The 12,712-nt window shown below is 41.5% G+C and overlaps 1 protein-coding gene across 1 annotated transcript; it reads left to right on the top strand.

Annotated features, from left to right (window-relative positions):
* The first annotated feature begins 602 nt into the window (after positions 1–602).
* On the top strand, positions 603–11,737 carry nmbr (neuromedin B receptor). The gene is given in 4 exon segments (XM_064924682.1): positions 603–882; positions 885–1,002; positions 7,195–7,540; positions 11,354–11,737. Coding segments are annotated over 4 exon segments (1,128 nt in total).
* Positions 11,738–12,712: the final 975 nt, after the last annotated feature.

Raw genomic sequence — 12,712 nt, forward strand, 5'->3', positions numbered from 1 at the left:
ATTTATTGGATTTGTACCTCCACTCACTTCCCCTGGTGGCTGGTGACTCAAACAACGACATCATACAGCTCCTACAGATAAGGGCTGGCTGACAATGAAATACATGTGCAGGAGATCAATATCCCGCTCAGTTTGAGAGGTTTCCGTTTCAAAAAAATGACATTGGATTTTCCTTAGTAGACTCAAAGAACAGTTCATCCTACTTCACAAATGTTTTCAAGCACAGCTTTCTGAACGTGAAATGGGTATTTGGTGGTGCTTGTTTAATTAATGAAATCCAGTATAACCTATTAGTTTATTCCGTTTATAGTCAATCAAATTACCACTATGAAATAGTATGTGAGTAACCTTGACAATGGTACACATCATATGCAAAACTGGTGTGAGTAATTTTCCGTCATCAGTGCTGTATGCGTGTTGAAAAAGTGCCTCCTTCTTTTGCGCGCCAGTCAGTGTGGCTTCAGTCGTGCGTTTTAGCACCCCGGCCGTTTCAGCACTTTGTTGGAGGGACAGCTCCCGCGCCTCAGACCTGCTTTGGCAGATGGTCAACATCTTCCGTGCCATTTCAGCAAAGTGATCATTGTACAAATCCCCGAGTAGCAATGGACGACATTTTAGATAACTTATCTTTTACTGGACATTCTGTCTTTTATAACTTTACTGATGATTGGATACCTGATGGAAGGGAAACTATTGATTTTATTATACGATGTGTCATACCGACTGTGTATATTCTGATCATAACGATTGGGTTGTTGGGGAACATTACCTTGGTTAAGATTTTTATCACCAACAGTGCAATGAGGAGCGTCCCCAACATATTTATTTCGAGTTTGGCAGCTGGGGATCTTTTGCTTTTGGTCACTTGTGTTCCAGTGGATGCATTCAGATACTTTTTGAGGAGTGGATCTTCGGTGTTGTGGCTTGTAAACTAATTCCGGTCATTCAACTCACCTCAGTCGGAGTCTCAGTGTTCACTCTCACGGCTCTCAGCGCTGACAGGTAAGATCAATAGTAGATGAATGGGAAGTATTCTTATTGCCAATATTATTGTTATGTATACCTAATTGCAAATGTTAAGAATAATTAACATATGTAATTCATAATGATTCATCAATTGTTATGCTTATTTTTATTGACAACACAAGTTTTATCATAATTCAATGCTGTGTAAATGTCACTGACAAATCTGTGGATATTTTGATTGACAAACCAAGTGTGGCCTCAGAAATGTTTAAAAGGAATAAAATAGTGTACACCTGCTGGTTGTATTGACTTCAATAAGCCTGATTTGTGTTATATTGTTTTATTCTGGAGAGACGCGGTTAGAATGGCCATTTATCTTCCCTGGAAGTAGCAGCATGAATGCTGAGATTAGAAAAAAATGGCACTGTACATTTGTCAAATCACAAGAATAAGAGTATTTTGAGTTTATTTCCAAAACACTATATCCACACATTTTTCACAGTTGTGTTTTTTCAACAGAAATTATTGCTTATGAGTACCTTCTTGTGTGTGCAAAATATTACTTCATAGATTTTAGGTGTGTATTAAATGTTTGTTTTTCTTCTAACAAACGCTATATATCTATTCTTTAGCTGGAATGGAATGTTCATATGCTGAATATGTATCTGTGATATGTGGTTGTCTCAACTAGCTATCTTAAGATGAGATGAATGCACTAACTCTAAGTCGTTCTGTGTCTGCTAAATTATTAAAATGTCAAATGTTAATGTTTTACATACATATATCATATTACTGTATTTATACTTTTTTTTATATATTTTTATATTGATTTCACAAATATATCATTTGTACAGTTCTTTATAAAAAATGTAGTTTTTTGTTACATTTGACAGTGTAAAACCTAGCAGTACTACTTATTTCTCTGAGAGTGAGGCAGATATACTGCGTATGTCATTAAACAACCCCATGCTATGATTAGATAGTGAAAAACACAAAAATCTCTTTCAGAAGTTCTTTAAACATTTCAGAAAATGTACACTACCAGTAAAAAGATTTAGAACACCTACTCATTCAAGGATTTTTTTGTTGTTGTTTTTTTAAACTATTTTCAACATTGTAGAATAAGAGTGATACATCAAAGCTATGAAATAACACATATCTAATCATGTAGTAACCAGAAAAGTGTTAAACAAATAAAAATCTATTTTATATTTGACATTCTTCAAATAGCCACCCTTTGACTTGATGACAGCTTTGCACAGTCTTGGAATTCTCCCAACCAGCTTCATGAGGTAGTCACCTGGAATGCATTTCAATTAACATGTGTGCATTTCTTTCCTTCTTAATGCATTTGAGCTAATTGTGTTGTGCCAAGGTAGAGGGGGTATACAGAAGACAGCCCTGTTTGGTCAAATACCAAGTCCATATTATGGCAAGAACAGCTTGAGAAATGACAGTCCATCATTACTTTAAGATCAGTCAATATGGAACATTTCAAGAACCTTTTAAGTTTCTTCAAGAGCAGTCGCAAAAATCTTCCAGCGCTATGATGAAACTGGCTCTCATGAGGCCTGCCACAGGAATGGAAGACCCGTAGTTACCTCTGCTGCAGAGAATAAGTTCATTAGAGTTACCAGCCTCAGAAATTGCAGTCCAAATAAATGCTTCACAGAGTTTAAGTAACAGACACATCTCATCATCAACTGTTCAGAGGAGACTGTGTGAATCAGGCCTTCATGGTCGAATTGCACAATAAGAAGAAGAGACTTGTTTGGTCCAAGAAACACGAGCAATGGACATTAAAAGGTGGATAGTTGTCCTGTGGTCTGGAGTCCAAATTGGAGATTTTTGGTTCCAACCGTCGTGTCTTTGTGAGATGCGGTGTGGGTGAACGGATGATCTCCGCATGTGTATTTCCCACCGTAAAGCATGGAGGAGGAGGTATTATCGTGTCGGGGTGTTTTGCTTGTGACACTTTTTGTGATTGATTTATAATTCAAAGCACACTTATTAACCAGTATGGCTACCACAGCATTCTGCAGTGACATGCCATCCCACCTGGTTTAGGCTCAGTGGGACTATCATTTGTTTTCAACAGGACAATGACCCAACACACCTCCACAATGTGTATGGGCTATTTTACCAAGAAGGAGAGTGATGGAGTGCTACATCAGATATCCTGGCCTCTACAATCCCCTGACGTCAAACAAATTGAGATGGTTTGGGATGAGTCGGACCGCAGAGTGAAGGAAAAGCAGCCAACAAGTGCTCAGCATATATGGGAACTCCTTCAAGACTGTTGGAAAAGCATTCCAGGTTAAGCTGGTTGAGAGAATGCCAAGAGTGTGCAAAGCTTTCATCAAGGCAAAGGGTGGCTATTTAAAGAATCTCTAATATAAAATATATATTATTTTGATTTGTTGAATACTTTCTTTTGGTTACTACACGATTCCATATGTGTAATTTCATAATTTTGATGTCGTCAATGTAGAAAATAGTAAAAATAAAGAAGAACCCCTGCATGAGTAGGTGTTGTAAAACCTTGGACTGTTAGTGTATATATTGTGTTTTGAAAATAAGCTCTTCATGTCGTGTTCCATAAAGAATGAGGGTGGCAAGCCCAGTTCAGTTGTATTCAGTTATCATCAGGCATTCAGGAGGAGTCATACAGAATAATCTGCACAGTGCATAATTTACTGTCTGAGTGTGTATGATGAAAAGGGCAACCAAGCCTGAATCTTTGTTTGGGACCTTAATTTGACCTAGCAGACCCCCCCCCCCCCCATACCCTCACCAAGACCACTGATGCTTGGAGACAGCGACCTTCTCAAGTTACCATTCTATATCCCTACAAATAACCTGTCTTCTGGTATTAAGAGCTCCTACCTCAGCTAAAAGTTAACTAGTGTCGTGAAAATACCTGGTCTGACTCAGGTCTAGACATCAATATGAAAGTATAAATGTTTTATTATCATATTAAAGTCCATGAGATTCTCTGATATAAATAATACCCATTGTGCATGCCATTATAGCAGTTCCAAAAAATGGTACAGTGCTTTCTAATGACCCTTTCTATGACACAGAACGTAATATAGAGCTCTATCAGTTGGCGGAAAAGTTTGGCTATGTCAATTGTCACTGGAGATGACCATGACTTTTGGCCATCCCTGTCACTAGGGGCCATATGGTGAGATTGCAGTCTACAGCTGTTCTCTCTATGGTTTCCCTATTCCAATTCAGCATGTCATTTTGTGCTGAAGAGCAATGAAAATAAGCCATTTGTATGCTTACTCGATGTGAGGGCTTAAATAATTTTATCTTGTTAGCACTCACTTGGGCAATGCTCCCAAGCATGAAAACACAATAAAGTGGGATTACTGTGGTTTGTTCATGTAAATTCAGACAATAAACCCATCCTTGTTTCCTTCTGGTGCGGTATCAATGTGTCCATTTTCTTTGCTTGTCTGTTGCTGCCTGAGGCAGCGTAGTCTATGACTATGGGGGATTTCTACACGGGCAGAGGGCAGCCGAGGCTGCTGGAACAGCACAGTCAAGGGCAGTGTACAAACCTCCAACTGCCAATCGAGATTCTCCTCCGGACCAGACATTTCAACAGCAGAAATATCATTAGAAAACAGTCAGGATGTAACGAGATTCGTCTTCCTCTGACGAGGAGTATGAAGGATCGGACCAATATGCAGCGTGGTACGTGTCCATGTTGATATTCATCAACATAGAACACCAAAAACAAAATAACAAGGAGAACGAACGAAAACGAAACAGTTCTGTCTGGTGAAGACACAGAGACAGAAAACAATCACCCACAACTAAAATGGGGAAAACAGGCTACCTAAGTATGATTCTCAATCAGAGACAGCGAACGACACCTGCCTCTGATTGAGAATCATACCAGGCCAAACACATAAATACTACACAGAAAAAGGAACATAGACTACCCACCCCAACTCACGCTCTGACCAAATTAACACAAAGACATAATAAAGGAACTAAGGTCAGAACGTGACAATACTCCCCCTTAAAGGTGTGGACTCCGGCCGCAAAACCTGAACCTATAGGGGAGGGTCTGGGTGGGCGTCTGTCCGCGGTGGCGTCTCTGGCACGGGACGTGGACCCCACTCCACCATAGTCTTTGCCCGCTTCAGTGGCGCCTTTAGAGCGGCGACCCACGCCGCCAACCTCGGACTGGGGACCCTTGCAGCAGGTCTAAAATAGATGGGAGACTCCGGCAGCGTCGGAGTGAAGGACGGCTCTGGCAGCTCCTGACTGACGGGCGGCTCTGGCAGCTCAGGACAGACGAGCGGACCTGGATGGAGGAGACGGAGAGACAGCCTGGTGCGTGGGGTGCACCAGGCTGGGGAGACCTACAGGAGGCCTGGTGCTGGATGGACCAGGCTGTGGAGGAGCACTGGAGACCTGGTGCACAGCCTTGGCACCACTCCTCCCGGCTGGATCACCATTTTAGCCCGGACCATCCAGAGTGCAGGCACAGGTTGAACCGGGCTGTGGGTGAGCACTGGAGATCTGGTGCATACCACTCCCTTAGGCTCAATACCCACATTTACCCGGCACGGGAGGAGAGCAGGCATAGAACGCACTGCACCCTCCCAGCTCCTCGGAGACACAGCACGCAGAGCCGGCGCAGGATACCCGTACCGGAGACCAAACACACTGGGCTGGCACAACACGGCCTGGCTAGATGCCCACTCTCGCATGGCACTTGCGGGGGGCTGGCCTATAGCCCACCGGGCTATGAGCACGTACTGGCGACACCGTGCGCTTGACAGCATAACACGGTGCCTGACCAGTACTGTGCTTATTCCGGTAAGCACGAGGAGTGGGCTCAGGTTTCCAACCTGACTCTGCCACACTCCCCATGTGTTTTTTTGGGGCTGCCTCTCGTGCCTGTCGCGCTGCCATGGTACCTCCTCATATCGCCGCCGCTCAGCTTTCGCTGCCTCCAGCTCTGCCTTGGGGCGGCGATATTCCTCAGCCCGTGCCCAGGGTCCCTTTCCGTCCAAAATCTCCTCCCATGTCCAGGAGTCCAGCACCCTCTGCTCCTGGTTACCACACTGCTTGGTCCGGTTGTGGTGGGTGATTCTGTAACGAGATTCGTCTTCCTCTGACGAGGAGAGACAACAAACGACACCTGCCTCTGATTGAGAACCATACCAGGCCAAACACATAAATACTACATCGAAAAAAGAACATAGACTACCCACCCCAACTCACGCCCTGACCAAACTACACAAAGACATAATAAAGGAACTAAGGTCAGAAAGTGACACAGGATGTGGAAAATCTTCTATCATTGGAGCAACAAATCTCTTTATGCCCAAAAGAGCGAACATCCTCTGTTGCACCCGCCTTTCCTATATTTCTCCCCATTGCTGAACTTCTGCTATTCTATACACATAACACTGAGTGTTGATTTACACGGAAGATCAGGCCAAAGTCTAACCTATACATTTGTTTTATTGATCAGCTTGTAAACATTTGGGTTTGTATCAATATTTAGATGCACTTTGGCAGCAGTGCAGAAACACATTGTTGTTTCAGTTAAATCTTTCAAATGTAATTTACGGGCAATTATTGGAACCCTTGATCTCAATCAATCCAAGGATATCATTATTTTGGGTGTGTTACGGTCAGGACATTCATTCGTTAGCTCGTGCAATCATCATGCACTCCATAGATCTTTCATGTGTATGTAAAATATCCCCTCTCACACTCCAGAACGCTTCTATTCGGTACTCATGGACTCAGAAATGCCTTGTCTTTGTCAAAGCCTCCTAAAGTTAATTAGATTAATTAAATATAATCACATAATTGACATTTGATTTTAGACAAGGAAATTAGAACAGTAAGGACAGCTGGCCATTTAATCCCATTTGCATGGAAAAGACTGCTTTGAATCAAATTTCATTATTAATATGAAAATGTCAGTAAATGCTTTCCATTAACGTTAATTTGTTTTATCTACAATAATGCTTCACTGAGGTTGAAAAAGGTTTGGAGAGTCTGAAAAAGGTTTTGTGAGTCTATTATCAGTGTGTGAGTTGCAGCGAACCATCAAATAATTAATGACCATATCTGTCTATCACTGCCTCTGAGTGTCATGTCTGTCTTGATCCTGGAGTTTTGCTGTAGCCTTTGACACCAAGATGAAGCAGCATTACATTTTTTGGTCTGGTGTTGTTGTGTTTTCAGGTACAAAGCCATAGTAAATCCTATGGATATCCAGACATCCAGTGCTGTGTTCTGGACGTGTCTGAAAGCTGTGTCCATCTGGGTGATCTCCGTCCTGCTGGCGGTGCCCGAGGCCATCTTCTCCCAGGTAGTACACATCCAGGACAAGAACGTGACCTTCACCGCCTGTGTGCCCTATCCCCTCTCCAACGAGATGCATCCCAAGATCCACTCTGTCCTCATATTCCTGGTGTACTTCCTGATTCCCCTGTGGATCATCTCTGTGTACTACTACCACATCGCCAGGACGCTGGTGAAGAGTGCTCACGACATGCCTGGGGAGATCAGTGAGCACACTAAGAGACAGGTAGGTAACAACAACAACATCCTGTTACTGCCTGTATATCAAACAAGCCACGAATGAGGTTTGACTGTTACAGTTATGGTTATCAGGAATGGCATATTAAGAACATTAGGTAACTTGATGGATCCATTTGAATTGGAAATGTGGAGTATCTCATTCCATGCTTTTAGGGTACAACACATCTGTTGTTTGGTAATACGGGTGTAGGGAGCATACAGCGCATTCAGAAAGGATTCAGACCCCCTGACTTTTTCCACATTTTATTACGTTACAGGCTTATTCTAAGATTGATGAAGTAATCTGTCCCCCTCATCAATCTAAACACAATAGCCCATAATAACATAGTGACAACAGGTTTTTAGAAATTTTTGCAAATGTATTTAAAAAAAAAATAGCTTATTTACATAAGTTTTCAGACCCTTTGCTATGAGACTCGAAATTGAGCTCAGGTGCATCCTGTTTCCATTGATCATCCCTGAGATGTTTCTACAACTTGAGTCTAGTCTACCTGTGCTAAATTCAATTGATTGGACATGATTTGAAAAGGCACAGAGCTGTCTATATAAGGTCACACAGTTGACAGTGCATGTCAATGCAAAAACCAAGCCATGAGGTCGAAGGAATTGTCCGTGAGCTCTGAGACAGGATTGTGTCGAGGCACAGATCTGGGGAAGGGTACCAAAGAAAGGCTCCGGGTTTTAATGCAGACATTTCCATTTGTAGTCAAATACACCAAGTAAATATTTTAAATGTTGTAAAGGGCAAGTGGAGGACCATGTCAAGATATATCACTGATCGTTGCATGGATGCGTGAGCTTTACTGTCTACAGAGGTAATACATTATAGATCAGGGGAAGGAGGAAGTAAATTCTAAATGTAAGCAATGATCTGGTCAGGTACATTCATTTGAGCGTCCATTGACCAAATAACATTAAATCGGACGCTGTTTTGCTTTAATATTTCATAAAAGGTTAAGAACTTCTAACTAATCATCAGACAAATCCAGATCAGTACCCAACCAAGAGCATGAGTAAACATATATAGTCCTATACCAAAACCCATACCCAGCTTCCAATCAATGAGAACCTGACTCAGACCTGACCTGAATCCAAGTCATAATATATTCAAGTAGGTGCTTGTTGACACTGGCCAATGTGAGGCTGTCATCAATAATGAGCAATGCATAGTAAACATTATTGATGAGTGGTGCTGGAAGGCCTCCATGTGTCGTCTTATTCCCAGCTGTGAGGCAATAAGAGACCCGAGACCCAGCTATCCTCTACAGTAGATACCCAGTGAATCTGGTATAAATCTGTGCGACACATGAAAATACGAGAAGCCTGGAGGATGACCATATCATAGAACCTTCAAATGCACATTAGCTTTTACTGTCTCTGCCTCAAAGTAATCCCCGGAACTATATCCCCACTAATCAAAGTTATTGTCTCCAGATTTGTTTCTGTGCATTTGTATTTCAAATCAAATTAAAGGACTTAATCATTTGGGCGAACAATTAAAATAGAAGAACAACACAGACTATTGACGCTGTGGTTGTGTACATCTCCAATTAGACAGGGCCAGGGGGATTGGGCTGCAAAGGCTCAAGTCTCATTTAGAGGAAAACTCTGATAGCATCTGTCTGTACTGATAGGCATTTAAAGGTATTTAACACTAATTATATGACAAGTTGCATTAGCCTGATGAAAGACGGGAGAGAGAGAGAGAGAGAGAGAGAGAGAGAGAGAGAGAGAGATTTGCAGACCCTAAACACATGATTCTGGTAATTGTTTGAGACATTATTGGTTGAATCCCTATCTATCATGTCTAACAGACATGCACTTCGGACAGACAGTTTCTATTCATGGATCTATGAAAATCTATAGTAACAGTGGCCTTAAAGGGAAACTTCACAATTTTTCAACTTCCTTCATTTTCTCCAGCACCACCCCAACATCAACATATGTGAAAATTGTGCGTTTCTATGTTTTGTAGAAGAAAGATGCAGGAAAATAAGTCTTTCAAATGACGTCATTGGTGTGAATCGTGAGATTTTGACCAATTGTGAGTATGCATTGCCTACTTATTGTCTACTAATTGGTTGATGATGTCATTGGAAACAGTTACCTTTCTCTAAACTTTTTACTACAAAACAAAGAAACGCGTCATTTTCACATATGTTGATGTTGGGGTAGTGCTGGAAATGATGAACTGCTGTATGGTACATTTTCAATAAAGGCCGTAGAAAATAGGCTTTGCGATTATCATCTAATCTGTATTTATTTTAAATCACTTTGGAATAGAGTATGGTCCCTACAATGGTGTTTGCAGATTTACAATTGAATATGAACAATGACACTGTCCAGGCAGACACTGCTAGTGAATATGATTTCAGACGCGATATGTATGAGTGTAAACATACAGTCCAAACCACCTCCCTATGCCAGGGGTGTTATTGTGCTGTTATGATATGCAACAATCGCTCTGGAAGAATTCATTTGGCATGTTTCTACACAAAAGTAGGCTAACACACAAAACACAGTGACAGCATAATCAAGACAATATTAGTTAAGCCTCCTGTATTTAGAACTATGGCCTTGGCTACAGTCTGTTAACTTTCCCTGGCACACAGTTCCATACATAAAACTCTCCTTGTCAGCTGGAGAAGTTAATAATAGGAATAGTTTATAATTCATACCCCACACTTCTTGCAGAGACCAGCAAATACAACAGTGAATAACATATTGTGACGTGATAACAACAATGTAGAGAATGACATGTTTGGCTATGAAAGATTGTTGATACTGTGCCGAATCATAAGCAAAGTTATTTCATTTGGACATCCATATCAATGTAAACCATCTTTACTGTCTAACTAACCAGATGTAACAGCTTGCTATTGACTAAGATTCTAACAGATTTATGAAGTCCAGTTCAATACAGGATATAGAGTGCTGATCAGAAGAAAAGTTGCTGACAAGTTAGTGGATTGTTCAGGTTTTTGTTGAGGAACCTAAAAGGATTGTGGGCAGAGTGTCAGCATCACGTCTTGACAGCTGGCTGCCATTGAATGGCGAGCTAAATCATGACAATTACCCAGGATATAAAACCAACCCAGACTTGCATTTCAGAGCTCAATCTCCTGTTCACTTCACTGATGGTTCAAATAGGATGACAGCAGTACTCAGAAGCTGTTATCTGTGCTGTTTGTCAGACACTCTGGGATGACATGTTGATTGGACTGGACCTTCTTGTTTGACATTTCTGCTCATACGATACAAGGTTATGACAGTACAGACATCTTTGACCCTTCTGAAGAGTGCTGACTGCAGGGCACTTAAAGTACTGGTGGCTCTTGTTTGTTCACACTTGATTGGTGTCTGGTACATACTGTATTGATACTAAAGGACAATAGGCATACTACTTGTAGCCTGTAGCCTGTAGCCTGTAGCCTGTGCACTATTATTCAAAATACAGAAGAGAGTTATTTGGACACATTTGATTATTTATTATTTATTTGGACACACTGTATTCTGTAATCCTTCTAGAGGGAAGCCTTCAGTATTTTGTATTCTCTAGTCGTTCTGGAGGGAGGCCTTCTGTATTTTGTATTCTCTAGTCATTCTGGAGGGAGGCCTTCTGTATTTTGTATTCTCTGGTCGTTCTGGAGGGAGGCCTTCTGTATTTTGTATTCTCTAGTCGTTCTGGAGGGAGGCCTTCTGTATTTTGTATTCTCTAGTCGTTCTGGAAGATTGACATGGCTTTATGTTATATACTATGTATTTTCAAACACCGCATGTCTTTTTTTTCTTTTCCAAGATGGAGACGAGAAAACGGCTTGCCAAAATTGTTCTGGTTTTCGTGGGCCTCTTCGCTCTCTGTTGGTTCCCCAACCACGTCTTGTACATGTACCGCTCCTTCAACTACCGTCAGATCGACTCCTCCCTGACCCACCTCATCATCACCCTGCTGGCCCGGGTGTTAAGTTTCTCCAGCTCCTGTGTCAACCCGTTTGCCCTCTACCTGCTGAGCGAGAGCTTCCGCAGGCACTTCAACAGCTCCCTGCACTGCAAGAAGAAGCCCCACCACGAGCGCAACACCAGCTACCTGCAGAGCACCTCAGCCATAAGAATGACTTCCATCAAGAAGACCACCCCTACAGTCATCAATGGACATGGCAACAGGCAGGAGGTCTCTCTGTAGGTTTAGGAGGGGTGGGAGTGGCACCAAAAAAAGATAATGTGCAACACTTTACAAGGTGGACTATTCTGAAAAGGACATGCATGTGTGCTCAACAGAAAATGCTGGGCTTGAAGCCGCCTTGTCTATACATTTCCCACAATGCTACATATTGCTGCAGATGAGATGGTCACATATGAACTGAAAGTATTGAACTGAACATGTTTGTCAAGAAATCTGTCGTAAATACTGGTATCCACAATGTTCCACTTTTCATGTTTTTTGATCAATCTGATGCATGTATAATTTCACAGAGTTTGTATAGATATACTGTATGCTGTCTGTGACACATACTACCCAAACTCCAAACCTAAAGAGCAGGCAATTGCTTTTACGTCAGGAAATCTGTCCATGCACTTAAAAACAACATTATAATGGCTCCCAAGGGGGCACGGGAGTTAAGGGTAATTTCAACAAAAATCATAATGTCCCTTTAAGTAATTATTTCCCTCAAACATCTGCCTGAAAGTGGATAGAAGTGCCAAAGCATACAGGGGGGACCACAGGAAATGTATGCTGGAAATGAAACAAACATTTACCAAGTATTTCAGGACAGCTAGATGATAAACACCATACACATTTGTTCATGAGAAATATATTCACTTTGATAATGCCATTTCCTATGCTATGTTTGAATGTTTATCTTCAGATGCTCAATGTGACACCAATGTTTGCTGTTTTGTTAAGTAAAACGTGTCCCAGTACGTTGAACTGCAAATGCTGCAACAGTGCTGGAGATTGTTTGTATAATATTGTGTTGTTATTTTGCAAACTTTGACAATTTCATGCACAGCAGAGCTTCATTGAACATGTAAAGGAATACGCTCTAAGAATTAGTGTGCTTTCTGAACATGATTAATCATGCTCAATTACAGTCAATTACATTTAAAGACATGCTTCTATACTTTGGAATCTAGTAAGTATTTTTAAACCTTTGGG

Source organism: Oncorhynchus masou, chromosome 19 (assembly GCF_036934945.1).
Source record: "Oncorhynchus masou masou isolate Uvic2021 chromosome 19, UVic_Omas_1.1, whole genome shotgun sequence".
Taxonomy (NCBI): domain Eukaryota; kingdom Metazoa; phylum Chordata; class Actinopteri; order Salmoniformes; family Salmonidae; genus Oncorhynchus; species Oncorhynchus masou.